Here is a 17,058-nt window from a genome sequence, read left to right as displayed (position 1 = left end):
TCAACGGCTACATGGTCTAAAATAAAGGCTATGCAACTTGACGAAATGTATCTTCATTCAACTTCAACGTTCAAAAAGTACAATCCTAAATAAGCAACCAAATCACATATGCATCGCATCGGGTCGCTCAGCATTTCTTGGGTTCGTTGCATGGTCGTTAATTGGCTTTGGACTTTGATTCTGTTTGCATGGGCGAAAGCTTCGCATTCAACCATCTTTCTTTAAGAAAGGGGCTTTGATTTTTCAGCAACACTCGCTGTCCACGTCGGCGCGGGCATAGGCGGAAAGTTTTCATTTTTCTGGGGGGGGGGGAGCTGGGCCCTACCAGCTTTCCGATACCTACCCATGTGTATATATATATTGTGAGACGACGCCCGGGACGAAGGCAGATCTCTTATATTGACACACAGCACGAGACAGCCCACGAACACCAACCCGACAAAATGATGATGATTATGAGGATGGGTGTATACACATGAAGACGATGAGGAACTGCACAGTTAGCGCTGCGAAGACCCTGCGAAGAAAGTGAAGAATTAAAATACACGGTCTGTTGTCAATCTGTTAGGTAACTTTTTATAAGTTCTAGTGCAGGGCCATCGATGCCTACTGCCCGTAGTTTAGCAAGTAAGATGACTTGGCTTATCGAGTCAAATGCTTCGGATAGATCAATAAAAACTGATCCTGCGTAGAAACCGGCATCTATGGCTCATTTTATTTTATCTGTGAAAGAAAGTATAGCATAGTCAGTCGAGGAACCTACCCTGAAGCCAAATTGATTTGGTGAAAGAACGTTAAATTTTGAGGAGTATTTAGTTAGGCGCTTTTCAGTACATATTTCGATAACTTTGCTATAAAAAGGAAGAATTGCTATAGGGCGATAATTAGAAATGCAGGAGCGGTCACCCTTTTAAATACTGGAATAATTTTTGCTTTTTTCAGTTCACGTGGAAATACTCCACTTTTAAATACTAAATTTGTAACATGAGACAGCGGGCGGGCGATAAGATGAGCTACTAATTTAATGTTAATTGAACTGATTTCGTCCAGACCTGCTCCTGTTAGCTTCAAATGATGAATGACATTGATTATTTCATCTGGGCCAGTTGGAAATAAGTAAAGTGATTGTAAGCAGTGCTGAAATGCTAATTGAGTATCATTGGTATGGTGGAAAGTACGGTCACAGAAAAACTCATTAAATGCATTGGCGATGTCTACTGGTTGCATATACGTGGCGTCTGATGAATGAAGCTTACTTATTGGTTTATCCTGACTAGATCGGTTGAAGAAGGAATTTATTATTTTCCACGGTCTTTTGGTATCGGTGCCGGCTTCTGCTGTTCTGAATTCGTAATAATTTCTTTTGGCAACCTTGAGCAGCCTGTTTAGGATGTTACAATAAGTATATTTTATAGCGAGTTTTGAGTCGAATGTTAAACGGGCGTTGTTTAACTTTTCGGTAAAGGTTATCTTTTTTACGTAGGCTAGTTAGTAGACCATTGGTTAACCAAGGATTCTGTAATGCTGGGACATGTCTTCTGCATTTCAAAAAGCTGGTAGAATTAGTAATACATTTTTTTATTATCTCCGAAAATTCATTAAGAGCTGATTCTGTGCTTGACTGTGAAGTCACAGAACACTAATTTACCTCACTAACGCGAGCGATGAAGACATCTTTGTTAATCACAGCTCTGTAGAATTCATGACAAGGTTTATATAATTGATAAGGAAGTTTAAAAAAGACAGGGAAGTGATCAGTGATGTTATTTTCAAGTATACCGCAAGCTGGAGGACACATAAGGTTGGAGAATATATGAACTATTAACGTGGCGGAAGCCCCTAAAGTATATCTAGTTGGGAGGGAAACCAGGGATTCGAAGCCATATCCATGAAGGCAATTAGTGTAGGCAGTAGTTGCAGCGCTGCAGTCATCTAAAAGGTTAATGTTAATGTCTCCGAGAAGCACAATATTTTTCCTTTCTGACGACAAGTTACCAAGTACAGTATTCAAGTCATCGCAAAAAGCAGATATTTAAGATGAAGGTGAGCGGTACACGCAACCGATAATTGTCTGGTTCACATGCTCTAGTTCAATCCACACAGCTTCACAATGCGGCACTGAAAATGATATGTCGTGTCTGCGCTTGTAACGTACATCAGGAGATACAAAAACAGCAACACCTCCGTAACTCTGGTGAGAACGATAGCAGTATTCAGAAGCATAGGAGGGAAAACCAAATAAGTTATCATCTGCTTGTGAAAGCCAAGTTTCAGAAATGCAGATAAGAGAAAATGTATGGTCTAAAGATGCTAAAAAATTGTAGATTTCGTCATAATGTTTTTTTAGGCTTCGCGCATTAAAGTGAATTGCAGATAGGCATGGATTCATAAAAAAAGATTTGAGTTGCTCAGTTGAAAAATAAGATGACATTTTCGAATGCAACAAAATAGGTTAGTTCCCTGACCCTTCAATATTTACCGGAAGACCAATAAATCACCCTCGGACAAGATACGAAAGACGCGACTGTCGCACATCTTTCTAGCCTTAATTTGGCAATTCTCGGTCCATAGGAATTGCCAACCTTTGTCCCTTTTCAGCGACTGAGCCTTCGCAAACAGCACTTTGTTTTCTCGGGTCAGGTGATCATTGATATAAATGGGAACATGATTCGGCCCTGCGTAACCAAGATCTTTATAATTTAGGCGAGCCTTTCGGCCCTTAGCAATAAAATCCTGCTTCTTTGTCCTTGAGCAAAACCGGGCAATGATGTTCTTGTTGCCCACTCCTGACCTCGTTGGGACGCAATGTACAACATCGATGTCGTCTTCAGAAATAGGACAGCATATTTTTTCACCTACAGCTTTCATGATCGCAAGATAGCTCTCGCCCTGTGTACATGCGACTCCCTTAATTTCCACGTTGTTTATTCTTGAGTGCTGCTCAAGTTCTGACAGGCGTTTGGCCAATGCTTCATTCTCGGCCTTTAATTCTTTGTTAGCCGAGGTCAAAGTACTATTTTGAGCTCGAGCATCTTCAACAATTGAGTTGAGCATGTCGACACTTTTTATCAGGGCTTCCCTTTCAGTTCAACTATGTTTGGTTCTGTTGATAGCTTCACTGAACACTTTTTCACAAGATCAGCGACTACCTCGTCACATCGACCCTTGAACAAGGTTTCTAGCTGATCAATTATCAGCTAGCTTTGCACAAGTCGGCTAGATCAGCTAGCTCTGCACAAGTCGGCATAGTGGCAAGCACAAAATATAAAATGAGCACTTGGAGCAGCAGCAGTCACGGAGGAAATGGTAAGTTTAACAAATGCGTAACCTGGAGTGGCATTAACCTGTAAAAGTAAGCAGAAATGTTCTCCCTGAAGTTTGGAGCTTCCAGCCGTGACCACTGCTGCCAAATGATGCCAAGTCGATTCCGCCGTCCTTCTTATCCCAACAAAAGCGCGATGTCACGACGAGGCAGGTGCGCAGTGGAGGCTTTCAACTCTGGTAGACCACACAACCAGCTTGTCCGGTGATGCACGAAGATTGATGACGAATGCAATGCAGTGGATGTAGACACAACACGTGGGCTGAAGTGACCGTGCTCGGCTTGTAGGTATGGACGACAAACACTGCAAAAGTAAGCAGAAAGTTCTCCCTGAAGTTCGTAGCTTCAAGCCATGACCACTGCTGCCAAATGATGCCAAGTCGATTCTGCCGTCCTTATCCCGACAAAAGCGTGATGTCACGACGAGGCAGGTGCGCAGTGGAGGCTTTAAACTCTGGTAGACCATGCAGCCAGCTTGTCCGGTGATGCACGAAGATTGATGACGAATGCAATGCAGTGGATGTAGACACAACACGTGGGCTGAAGTGACCGTGCTCGGCTTGTAGGTATGGACGACGAAAACTGCAAAAGTAAGCAGAAATGTTCTCCCTGAAGTTCGTAGCTTCCAGCCATGACCACTGCTGCCAAATGATGATATTGTGTCTGTGCATGGTGTTCTCAGCGGAAATTTAAAAAAATATTGAAGTGAGGGAACACGGATGGGGTAGCCGCTGAAAAAAAAAAAAAGAAGCTCTTCTAATTATTTACAACTTTCACGCACTAAGGATGGAAACATCGCCTCTTGCATGCAGAGGCCATAAATACGGGGGTCAGGATTTGCAGAAATAAACCGAAAGTATGAATTAAAAGCTTTTAAACTATTAAAAGAATTAATAGTTGAGATAGAAATATTTCAGTGCAGGGGTTTATCCAGAATTTCGATTTTAAGGGGGTGTTACCAGAACGCATGGGGTGTGGATATGAAGTTATTGGTTAGATATTTTTTCAGTGAAGAGGGGGGGAAGAGGTTCAAGGGTCTAGTGCTCTTGTTACCACATTGTTTTATTTAAGTCTGAACGCTTTCTTTTTTCAACAAATGGTGACGGAAAAGATGCTAATTATCAGACGTAGACTAATTCACCTTTTAAGCAGGCTTATTAAACCACATGTTACAAGGGAGTTCATCCTTGTTGGTGAATGTCGAGCTGATGTTGTTGCGCAAACAATACTACAATGAAGGTGAAGACAGGCGAGCACAGACAGGCGGGCACAAACGAACGCTGTAAAGAAGGACAAAATGTGTGCCTCGTTTTGCGGGATTATAATTTCAATACTATATTTAAACACCCATGGCATTCTGTTGTCACGTTTGAAAATTGCAAGAACATAATAAGGGACAGCGTTTAGAGTTTTCATTTGATTGCACAAAGTTTAGTCCTTTTTCTATGCAGAACAAAGTCAAGCAAGTCCTTAATCTGCAAGTATTGATAGAACAAAGTGCAGACTTTTTCAAAACTAAGTACAATATAATTTTGCACAAAATAGAAAAAGAAGAAAAAAACTAAGCACAATTGACCAGCCATATACCTTAACTCTTTCTCTACCATGGGGAAAATAGGTGTTTTTTGTATGTTACGGCAGATGTCTTTTTCTGAAGGAACTACTGCATTCAATATTTAATGTAATACATAAACAGAAAGCAAAATGAATGCACTTTTCATGCATAAAATTTTTAATAATGAGATGTATGTCATAAAAAAGGTATAAATTGTTAAAATCAAGATTGTGCGATAAAATTGAACAAAGTTTGTAAAGACACGCTTGGTAGCTACTAAGAAAAAATGTTTAAAAAATTATGAGATATACAAAATGTATTGCCGCTGATTTTTAATTGAACAGGTATTTACGTAATAATTCAGCGGAAACCCGCTAGGTGGAGCGGAACAGGTATTCCGCTACAAAAATTTAACTGCAAGCACTACAGTTGGGCGTGCCGGGCTGCGGCCGCCGATGTTCCGGGCTGGTTTGCGTCGTCGTCGCTTTCAGACTCAAAGTCCGACAAAAAGTCAGCGTCCTCTGTCGCTGCTATTCGATGTATCGATAAGATCAGCCACAGAGGCAGCGGAATCATGATATCTGCGATCTCCCGAAGCGCGCGCGCAGTTTCTGGAGCCGGACATTTTTGCGTTCTGCTTTGACGATCGCGAAACTTCGGAGCGCGTTTAAAAATCGTCGCTTGGCGGGAAAAAAGTGAACTGCTTAGAAAACAAAAACATAGTTCCTCCTCTTTCACGTCCTATGCGCAGTGTCCGTGAGCAGTGCGGAAGGTCTTTAAAGCGGCGTTTCAAACCATCGATAGAGCGCTAACGATGCCCAATGGGCGCGGTACTGAAAGAGTTAAACAACACAATTAAAATGTAACTAAGAACAAAAATGATATAGTGACAAAAAGTGACACCGGTATCGACGCAAGGTACGTACTTTTGTTGATAGCAGCGAATAGAGGCAGCTCCAGTGTGACAGAGTGTGTATGGCAGAACATAGGTATACCATGCCTCTAGATGTCCATTAACCGTGACTATTGTGAGGTACCTCCGAGACTTCCACAACCACTTCGCCAGCCGCCCGACAGATGGCAGCACCTATCTGGACAGACTGCAGGCATGGGTGGAGAGCGAGGAGGTGCTGGGGGAACTACAAAATGGGTTCCGGAAACAAAGAAGGTTAGAAGATAATCTGTTCTCATTGACACAGTGTATTGAAATAGCAGAAAAGGAACACAGGCCCCTATGGCTCACTTTTCTGGATATCAAGGGAGCCTATGACAGTGTAATCCAAAAGGATTTGTGGGACATACTGGACACTCTAGATGTGGAAGATGGAGTAAGTAATCTTTTAAAAGATATCTATAAAACTAACAAGGTGCTTATAAAATGGGAAAACAAGGTATCTGGGCCTATAGAGATACAGCAGGGGCTTAGGCAGGGCTGCCCTCTGTCACCTCTGTTGTTCATGCTATATTTACAAGGATTAGAGAAATAATTAGAGAGGAGCGGGCTTAGCTTCAACCTTTCCTTTTTCAAGCAAGGAGAATGGATTAAACAGTCATTACCAGGAATGATGTACGCGGATGACATCATACTTATGGCTGACAGCAAGGAAGACTTGTAGAGATTAATGGACATCTGTGGTAAAGAGGGAGATAGCTTAGGTTTGAAGTTTAGTAAAGAAAAATCGGCAGTCACGATTTTTAATGATAATCAGGGCAGCGAGCATAGGATACAGGAGGTTACGCTGGAGGTGGTGGATAAGTACAAATATCTTGGAGTGTGGATAAACAATTAATGGGGCTGAGTACCTAACGGAACATGAAAAATATCTAACGGCAAAAGGTAGCAGAAATGCGGCTGTGATGAAAAATAGGGCACTGTGGAATTAGAATAGGTACGAAGTGGTGAGAGGGATTTGAAAAGGGGTGATGGTCCCTAGTTTGACTTTTGGTAATACGGTCCTGTGCATGAGATCAGAGGTTCGAGCAAGGTTGGAAGTTAAGCAGCGAGGGGTAGGTAGACTTGCTCTGGGAGCACACGGAAATACACCAAATCAGGGGGTACAGGGTGACATGGGATGGACGTCATTTGAGGGCAGGGAAGCCAGCAGCAAGATAGAATTTGAGGAGTGATTGAGAGAAACGGCAGAAAAGCGGTGGGCAAGGAGAGTTTTCAGTTATTTGTACATAAGGAATGTTGACACAAAATGGAGGAAGCTGACCAGAAGATTGTCAATCAAATATTTGGACTGCAGGAGGGGTGCAAACCAGGAAACAGCGGTTAAGAAAAAGGTTAAAGAAACAGAGAGGGGTCTGTGGAAAACAGGGATGCAGACGAAATCAGCACTGGGAACATACAGAACTTTCAAGCACGAAATTGCGAAAGAAGATATCTATGATAATTCTAGGGGAAGCTCTTTGTTGTTTGAAGCCAGGACGGGAGTATTGCGGACTAAGATGTACTGAGTCAAGTACCAAGGTATAGACACGTTGTGTGGTGCATGTGGAGAAGAGGAAACGGCTGAACACCTCAAACTTTTCTGTAAAGGGCTTAACCCTACAGTGCAAAGCATTGCGGTTTAGGACAGTGAAGGCAAAGTAGAATTTAAGCGGGTAGAAATAACCAAACCGAGGTTATCTGATTGGTGGCTAAAATCAAGGCAGGGGTGAAGTTTCACCCACCACAAAGTACAAAATATGTTAATAGTGATGGCTAGGTGGCGTATGCCACCGCCCAATATAAAGGATTCAGCCTCATCCATCCATCCATCCATCCATCTCCCCTGTTCTTCCCGCCTTTAGCTTGGACTGGCTTGGAGAGGAGAGCTGAGCGAGTGTCTGCCCCGCCCATAGGTCGGCAGTGTGGGAGAACACTCACTCACACTCACTCACCATAATTTTTTCCAGGCCCCGCACTCACTCACGTTCACACTCACCTCCACTCACACTCACAGCACTCACTCGCACTTGCACTCACTTCCACTCACACACACTGGCGCTCACTCGCACTCGCACTCACCTCCACAAACAGACACTCACTCGCACTCATCTCCACTCACACTCACAGGCACTCACTCGCACTCGCACTCACCTGCGCTCACACTCACTGGTACTCACTCGCACTCGCACTCACCTGCACTCACACTCACTGGCACTCACTCGCACTCGCACTCACCTGCACTCAAAATCACTGGTACTCACTCGCACTCACACTCACTGGCACTCACTCGCACTCACCCCTTTGAAATGAGTGCGAGTGTGAGTGAGTGCACTCATGAGTCACTGCCGATCTATACCGCTCACAATTTGTGTATATTCATAACGAAGCTTCCAATTTAGCACCTGTTGCATCGGGAGTGCGCCAAGGCAGTGTTTTGGACCCAGGTTTATTTTTAATATACATAAAAGATTTGCCTTCCCAACTACATGGTAACATCCGTCTATTCGCTGACTATTGTATTTCGTACCGCGAAATTAATCACAGTGATAATCACCATATACAAAATTCTGCCTTTTCTTGGTGTCAGGAGTGGCAGATGACTCTAAATGCCCTAAAAACTGTAACGCTAACAGTAAATAGAAAGAAACAGATATCTGAGTTTACTTACATTATTAATGACACACCTCTCACTTGTGCATTTCAGCGTAAATATTTAGGTGTCACTTTAACACACGCTCTCCGATGGGAAAGCCATGTTAGCAAAATAACCTCAAGTGGAAATCAATGTACATGCTGAGCACCAAAGCGACTCTTCTTTCTGAGAAGACACCTTCGTCTTTCGCCCCCAGATAAAATTTGCTGGCCTACAAAATGCTTGTTCGAATAGTGCTGGAGCACGTCAATATTGTTTGGTTTCCGTACACAAAATAACTCATTGCAAGAATGGAAGGGGTGCAGATGAAGGCAATAAGGTTATGTTTTAATAAATACAAATTAACGGATTCATTGACTAAATTAATAAAGAGAGGTGGTTTATTAACACTGCAGAGTAGAGCAAAACTAGCACGACTAAAGTTTTCGTTTCAATTTATTCATGGTGACATAAACATTGACGTCAGCCCCAAACTCTCTCTGTCCATCTCTCTGTCATTGACATTAGACGTGTGCATGCTTGCCGCCCATGCTCACTAAGCTCCCCTTCGGTCGGATTGAGCCAAGAGAGCGGGAAATAGAGGGAGAGATTGACTATCCGTATACTACTTAGTCAACCACTTAACGCTGAAACAAACACAAAAGGGAGAACAAAGCGGTATCTATAATTGCATCTTCGCTTTTTCTCCATGTATGCGAGCGTGCGTGTCTGTTACTCTGTGCTAACTTGACTAGTCCCTCATCCGCTGTGCCTGTTTATATAAGGAGCCTGTACGTGTACGTTTAAGAGGGAAGCAGGAAGAAAATGAGGAGCCATTCCACCCTCTGAAGGCGGATGACCAGCGAAGCTGTAGCAAATCACACGGTATTAAACACCCTCACTCAGTGGAAGTCATGGCAAAATTTGCCGGTCATGATTTGGATATGTCTGCCATCAGCGCTCCAGCCCATACATATTCCCTGGTGTATTAAAGAAAATGTCGCAGTTTCGCCCGAAAGGTGAAGCTTCGATTGCGATAGCAAATTAGTAGAGAGCTTTACAAAGCAAGGATAGTAGTTTAATGGGCCGTATAAACTTGTAAACATTTGCCTACTAACTAAATAGACAAGCACAGTGTCACGCGCGAACAGGTAAACATGAACGCATCTCACTCGATGACCGCGGAAACTCGCTGTCAGAACGCTGGAGTAAGGAGGCGCAGCTATAGCCGCGAGCGAATTGACCTTCGTGCCGCCTCTCGCTTCAAAGCGAACTAAACGTCGAAAACACGGCGCATACCAAGTTACCAGCTCTAGTTGAACATTGTTCACGTCGCAAATCGCTTTGAAGAGGAGGCGCACGCGCACGCCCTTATCCATGTCGCAGATCATTTTCGAGATACAACACCCACGTGGCCGCCGCCGGAGCAAGACGCCCCCCCCCCCCCCCCCCCTTGCCTGACGCACAGCAGTAGCAGCGCGCTTCCGCCCCGCCTTTTCCTTCGCGCGCGTGAGATTGAGCGGCAAGTGTCCGCTGACCCTCACAAGCTTGCACTCGCACACGCAGCGGACCGCCGGCACGCTGCGACGATTTTACCGTGTTTGGACTTTACACGGAACCTCACAACGACGTCCACGACCATGGCAGAAGTTCGCTTGGAGTGTCCATATATATATAATATATCCGCTCATCTCATTATACATTGTCTCACTCATGCCTGATCCTTGGATTATTACGACCTTAGTGAGTGGTTTCTATCTTGGCGTGCACAATCTGCTAGTGCGATAAGTCATCACCGCGAGTGAGCTTGTCGACACAACGTGCCTACATTTTTCCGCAAGCGAGGTGAACCGATATCACCTCTGCTTATCGTTCAAGCATTCACCACGTTCACACTCACTTCCACTCACAACCAATCACTCATGTTCACACTCACCTGCACTCACACTCACGTTCACACTCACCTCTACACACCCAGAAGCACTCACCCCGTTCACACTCACAGCACTCAGTCACATTCACACTCAGCTCCACTCACACAGCACTCAGTCACGTTCACACTCAGGCACTCACCACGTTCACACTCACTTCCACTCACACTCATTGGCTCTCACCTCCACTCACACTCACTGGCACTCACCTCCACTCACTCACACTCACTCACACCCACTCACACTCACTGGCACTCACGCGCACTCACAGTCACTGGCACTCACGCGCACTCACACTCACTGGCACTCACGCGCACTCGCACTCACTGGCACTCACTCGCACTCGCACTCACCTCCACTCACACTCACTGACACTCACTCGCACTCACCTGCACTCGCACTCACCTACACTCACAGGCACTCACTCGCACTCACCTGCACTCACACTCACTAGCACTCACTTGCACTCGCACTCACCTGCACTCACACTCACTGGCACTCACCTCCACTCACAGGCACTCACTCGCACTCGCACTCACCTGCACTCACACTCACTGGCACTCACTCGCACTGGCACTCACTCGCACTCGCACTCACCTGCACTCACACTCACTGGCACTCACTCGCACTCGCACTCACCTGCACTCACACTCACTGGCACTCACTCGCACTCACGCCTTTGAAATGAGTGAGTGCGCCGACCTATGGCCCCGCTGCCATGTAGCACTGTTCTCTTGAGCCGCGCTTGCGCGCGCTAGCCTTTGTATTGTTTCGTATGCCTTACCAACATTAATAAAGATGTCGACCTGCGTCGACGTTACTGCCTTCATGCCAAACCTGAAGCATCTCACCTCATCATGTGCGAAGCATGTCCTGAATTCAAGCAAGAGTTTGCGCAGTGCTGTCTGGCTATCGGTGGACAGTTCAGAATTGATGTCGAGATGGCCCAGAGACGTGTCTGCTGTCTCCACTACTTCTGACGTGAAACAGTTGTTAACGTTTGCTACTGCGTCTGCAAACGCTAATGAAGTGCCGCGGAACAGGTGTCGGTGCTCGTAGCTAAAGTTGGTGACAAGCAATTGCGAATGACCAGCACGAATCTGTATAACACTTCGAGCCACGCAAACAGCTTGCTTCAGTAGGTGTTCCAAGTTGCTTTCGGCCACCGCTTCGCCATCGCGTAAGCCACAGCATGTGACGTCGACGAGGACACTGGCTCGTGGAGGAAGCGTTACACTGTCTGCCGAAACACGGAGTACGTCGTCGCGCCGTTGGCCGTCTTGCACGTCGACTGCTCGTTCGGAAGAGAAAGTGATACGACGCTCTTGCAGATTGATAATCGCGCCGTACTCCTGCAGGAAGTCAACCCCAAGAATAACGTCGCGGGAGCATTCGCGTAAGACAAGGTAGCTCGCTACGAATGTTGATCCTTGAATCTCAACTCTAGTCGTGCAGGCGCCCAGTGGAGTGACGACGTGGCCGCCAGCCGTCCGAATCTGCGAGTTATGCCAGGGCGTGATAACTTTCTTCAGCTGCGTTGCTATTTTCCCGCTTAGAATCGTGTAGTCTGCGCCGGTGTCCACTAAAGCACTAACGGCATAACCGTCAATAGTCACTGGTATATCGAGCGAAAGCCGGTCGTCCCGTTCAGCTGCAGGTGATGTCGGATCGGTAGGTTTCCGTAACTGCGTCCGTCGGAGGTCTTCAGCGCTTCGACCGTCAGCGACCTCGCCCCCAAAGATCGCCTCAGTTAGTTTTCCCGGCGGGGACTGGTCGACTGCTCGGGAGAATACCGCTGGGACGGAGGTGAAAATCGTCTCGGAGACGGCGATCGCGACTGCCGCCTGGCAGGCGGTGGCAAGCGCTGCTGAGAGAGGTAGTCCTCAATGTCCCGGGGTCGCTGGCCGTATCGGGGCGGCGGCGAGTATGCGGAAAAGCCGCGAATCCCAAGGCGCCGGTATGGGCACTGGCGGTACAGGTGGTCAGCTTCACCGCAGTGGAAGCACAGAGGCCGATGATCGGGTGTGCGCCAAACATCCGACTTCCGAGGGGGCGGGCGTCTGTCGTCGACGTGGTGAACCGCTCGCTCCGAATGGTGGGCAAATGGAGCGGCATGAACAACGGGCGGCGTGGTGTACCCAGCGTCGTAGTACGGTATCGGCTGTGCCGACTGAACTGACACCGTAGGAACAGCACGAACGAACAGCGGCGGAGAGGAAGCAGGGCGCTTCAGGGCTTCCGCGTAGGTCGCACGGGGGTATTCAGCAGGTACTGGCGCGGCGTTAGCAGGAGGCAAGGTGTCACGAAGGGCCTGGTGCAGTTCGTCCTTTATAATGCTTGCTATGGAGCTTACCGTAGGTTGCGGTGTTACAGCGGCCTTTTGCAACTCTTCACGCACTACAGAGCGGATGAGTTCTCGCAGAGAGTCACCGTTGCTGCCTATGGCCGCGAAAATGTCAGCAGTAGACATGCTGTTCGTTTGCCGCTCATATAGGTTCGAGCGGTGCAGAAGCATTTTTTCCATGGTCACGGCCTCGGACAAGAACTCCGCGACCGTCTTAGGAGAGCTCCGTACGAGGCCAGCGAAGAGTTGCTCCTTGACCCCGCGCATCAGATGACGTAACTTCTTCTCCTCTGTCATCCTTGGATCCGCTCGTCGGAAGAGGCGCGTCATGTCTTCAACGTACGTGGTCACAGTTTCGTTTGGCAACTGGACGCGGGCTTGAATCGCTCGTTCCGCTCGTTCGTGGCGATCAGCACTGGTGTAGGTCTCCAAGAGCTGCCGACGAAACTCGCGCCACGACGTCAGTTGCTCCTCGCGGTTCTGAAACCACGTATGCGCGCCATCCTCCAGGTAGAAGTAGACGTGTCGGAGTTTTTCCGTTTCGTTCCATTCGTTCACGGAGGCCACGCGCTCGTATTCGACCACCCAGTCTTCGACGTCTTCGAACACTGTGCCGTGAAACGTCTTCGGGATCCGTGGGCTCTCAAGTGTGTACCGGTTCGACATCGTGCTTCCCGTACCGGTTGGGGTGGTTTGAAGGGAAGCGCTGGTCATACCTGTTGATGTGGTGGGAACTGTAGCGTTGACGACTTCTGGAGACAGTCCCCTGATCCTGCGGCTGGCCCGATGCACGGGAGTGTCGACAGGCACTGGATTCGTAGCGCGTAACCTTGGAGGGGTCTGCAACATCCGTGAAGACGCTTACCCAGCACCTCCACCAGTTTGTCACGAGCCTCGAGGAGTAGCCCAGAAGGTTTAATAGACGTAGAGCAGCTGGCTCTTGGAAGACGCGACCGTCGGGGCTGGCTCGAGCAGAGAAGGGGCGCGCGGTCTTCTTTCCTCTCTTGGGCTCAACCCACTCTTGCCTTCGACCCACTACCTACAGGTGGCACTATAGTACGGCACGCAACTCAGAGCGCCAGCAGTTGCATAGAAGAAAACACATGGGCGTGTCTTGCGTTTACCGCGTCGTCAAGGTTTATCTGCTCCCTGCAGGTCGCTGAGTGTAGCACAGTCGTCTGCGCGCTGTGGTCTGCGCGCTGAACATCAAAATTGGGCCTCAAAATTAGGGGGGTGGGTTGGTCTGGAATAATTTTTTGGGGGGTGTTGAGATGCTCCTGAGGGGGTGTTGGAAGGGAGGGGGGTGCCTAAATCCGTGTTTCAGTGCCGCGAACCCATGATTTCAGGAGGCGAGCGCCACTGCCAAGAGAGACATTCTCATCACTTGTGCCGTCTAGTTTCCGCAAGCGAAATTCCTTCCCTGCGTTCTCCCATGTCGGAGCCGGAGAATCCCATAACGCATACGTCACGGGCTCTGCCTTTTTTTGTCCTCTCTCTCTCTTGCGCGCTTTTTTGCTGTGTGGCGCACTTCCGGTGACCACCTTGAGCACAAGCTGTTGCATTTGCCTTGTTTCGCGCAGCTCATGATTTTGCGTGCTGTGCACGAGAACACCCGACTAGCGGTATAAGTCTTCTGCACGAACACTGAGGTAGACGCAATCGGATCACAGAGCATGATCGCGTGCTGGAACACGGTAGAAAATGACATTGTTTCGTTGTCAGCACGCGCGACTGTACTATGTGGGAACAAGCAGACGAAACAGAAGTGCATCTCTCTTGCTGCACTGTGAAGTAAAACTAAAACAAGCAGACATTCGCTTTGTGTGTTTTATTATTTCTCTAAACTTTAATTCGTCTACTGAAGCAACAGATTACACGTATAACAGATGTTGCCTTGAATAATTCTCGAAGTGTCACTATGAGCGACTTCACAGCACAGACACGTGTACATAGGTCTCTCCGGCTTGGAGCGCGGCGTCCGCGAGGAGAAGGGCAAACGCCGTTCAGTTTGAAATTTCAGCTCTTTCTGCGGCGCATAGCGATGTAATACTTCGCATTGTATGCATTGCGCTTGTCAGCTCAAAATGGCTAGACCTGGTGAGGAGCCCTTTAAGACTCCCTCCTGTACAATATGTGTGTGCTAGCTTTTTGCCAATAAATCGGTTGAACGTCTCTCTGTCGTGGTCTAATCCGCTGTGGTATCACCTGTAAAATAAGTGGTCCGCAAGGTGGAAGAAGTTTCTTGAAAAACAAAAATCCCTTTGTAAAAGCGATCTGCTCCCGTTGACTTCGGGTTGACTTCGCGTTCAAACCCAGACAAACCGAGATACCCTTCTAGTTTTACGGCCCGCAGATGGCTCCATGCAGGAGCTGCAACTGGATGACTGCAGGTTGAGCCAAGTGCCGGTGGCAGGCCGGGTGTGTCACGTGAGCTGCGGTCATGGCCACCAGCTGGCACTCACTGTAAATGGCCAGCTGCTGAGCTGGGGACACGGCGGCCGCGGCCAGCTGGGCCACGGTAGCCTCGAGTCTGAGCATTCGCCGCGACTGCTCGAGCCCTTGGCAGGCGTGGCCCTGGTAGGAGCCACTGCGGGTGGCTGGCACTCCGCCGCACTCAGCGAGGCTGGTGACCTCTATCTCTGGGGCTGGAACCATGACGGCCAGCTGGCCGCCGATCCACGGGAAACGCCGCTGTCCACGGTGCCATTTCTTCTGGATACACTGCTGGAGGTGCGCGCTGTCAGCCTCGGCTCGCGCCACACAGCTGCTCTAGCAGGTAGGGCTTTGATCAACTTTTGGGCCATGCGCATAGCTTGACTGTTTTTGCAGGCAACGGCTCAGCCTGGGCCTGGGGCAGCAACATTTATGGACAGTTGGGGCCCAGCGCAGATGGGATGACGCAAAGCGCCAAGCCTGTGGAGGTCGCAGCGGAGGACGCAGTCGCTGTGGACTGTTCACCTTGGGCCACCCTGGTGCTCTTGCGCCATCAATAAAGTTATTAAAATAGTGCGCATGTTTATTTCATTCTTTCAGTTCCCTAGCCTCATGTCATTTAGCGCAAAAACGATGAAACAAAAAGATGCATAACATGAACACACAGGACGATGCACCTCTTCTATAAATTGGGTTTAATTGAAACACCAACTGCGGCTTTATGCACGCGCACTTGATAATCATCACTTCCACTGCCAACAAAGCGTTACCATGCAGAAAGTTAATTTCTTTATCCTGAAAGGCTACGGGCTTAAGCATGTGTGGCTTGCCTAATTGGCAAAGTATGCTTCTCCTATATCCCTCTAGAGTTTATTGCGAAATTTTGTCAGAAATGTGGTTTGCTTTAGAACCGGGCTGCACTGGGCACCTCTTACAATTGTAGTTTAGATCACGGTGTAAGAACAGAGACAGGTGTCTGAACGAGTCTGCCACGCCGACGACTTTTTTGGTCATGGTTTAAGTCTGTCTCTGTATATGGCGCGGATCATTGGGGGTTGGAACCATATAAGAGCACTCGAAGCTCCAACTAAAAATTCGGAAATGGCTATATAAGGGATGAAGATGGTAACATCTACGAAGGAGATGATGCGGTGCGGTACATCACAGACGTTATCAGAGAAAGCTTCAGCATGAAAGAAACTAGTTCAGACTCGAACAGATCCAACAACAACAGAGAAGCCCGAGATATCAAAATTTAGCATCATCATCATCATCAGCCTATCTCTATGTCCACTGCAGGACGAAGGCCTCTCCCTGTGATCTCTAATTGTCTTGTCTAGCTGATTTCAACTTGCGCCTGCAAATTTCCTAACTTCATCACCCCACCTAGTTTTCTGCCGTCCTCGACCGCACTTCCCTTCTCTTGGTACCTATTCTGTAACTCTAATGGTCCACTGGTTATCTGTTCTATGCATTACATGGCCTGCCCAGCTCCATTTTTTTTTCTCCTAATGTCCATTAGAATATCGGCTATCCCAGTTTGTTCTCTGATCCACACCGTTCTCTTCCTGTCCCTTAATGTTAGGCCTAACATTTTCCGTTCCATCGCTTTTTGTGCGGTCCTTAACTTGTTCTCGAGCTTCTTTGTTAACCTTCAGGTTACTGCCCCATATGTTAGCACCGGTAGAATGCAATGATTCTACACTTTTCTTTTCAACGACAGTGGTAAGGATTTGGCAATGCTTGCTTATTCACTCCAACCCAAATTTATTCTTCTGTAAATTTCTTTCTCATGATCAGGGTTCGCTGTGAGTAATTGACAAAATTTAGCATAAAAGGCTTTTATTGGAAAAAAGCAGAAGAAAATGTCCCTAATAATACGGCAGCAGGACCCGATGAAATCCCAA

The 17,058-nt window shown here is 47.5% G+C and overlaps 1 protein-coding gene across 1 annotated transcript in view; it reads left to right on the top strand.

Moving 5' to 3' along the window:
- Window positions 1–15,727, top strand: part of LOC119456076 (RCC1 domain-containing protein 1) — an 88,525-nt gene extending 72,798 nt beyond the window's left edge. The window contains exons 6-7 of the mRNA XM_049664563.1: window positions 15,072–15,494; window positions 15,548–15,727. Coding sequence (XP_049520520.1) covers window positions 15,072–15,494; window positions 15,548–15,711 — 587 coding nt within the window. The 3' untranslated portion in view covers window positions 15,712–15,727. The remainder of the gene's footprint in view (window positions 1–15,071; window positions 15,495–15,547) is intronic.
- The last annotated feature ends 1,331 nt before the right edge of the window (window positions 15,728–17,058 follow it).

Source organism: Dermacentor silvarum, chromosome 1 (assembly GCF_013339745.2).
Source record: "Dermacentor silvarum isolate Dsil-2018 chromosome 1, BIME_Dsil_1.4, whole genome shotgun sequence".
In the NCBI taxonomy this organism is placed as follows: Eukaryota; Metazoa; Arthropoda; class Arachnida; order Ixodida; family Ixodidae; genus Dermacentor; species Dermacentor silvarum.
This window is presented reverse-complemented; position numbering and strand designations above follow the sequence as displayed.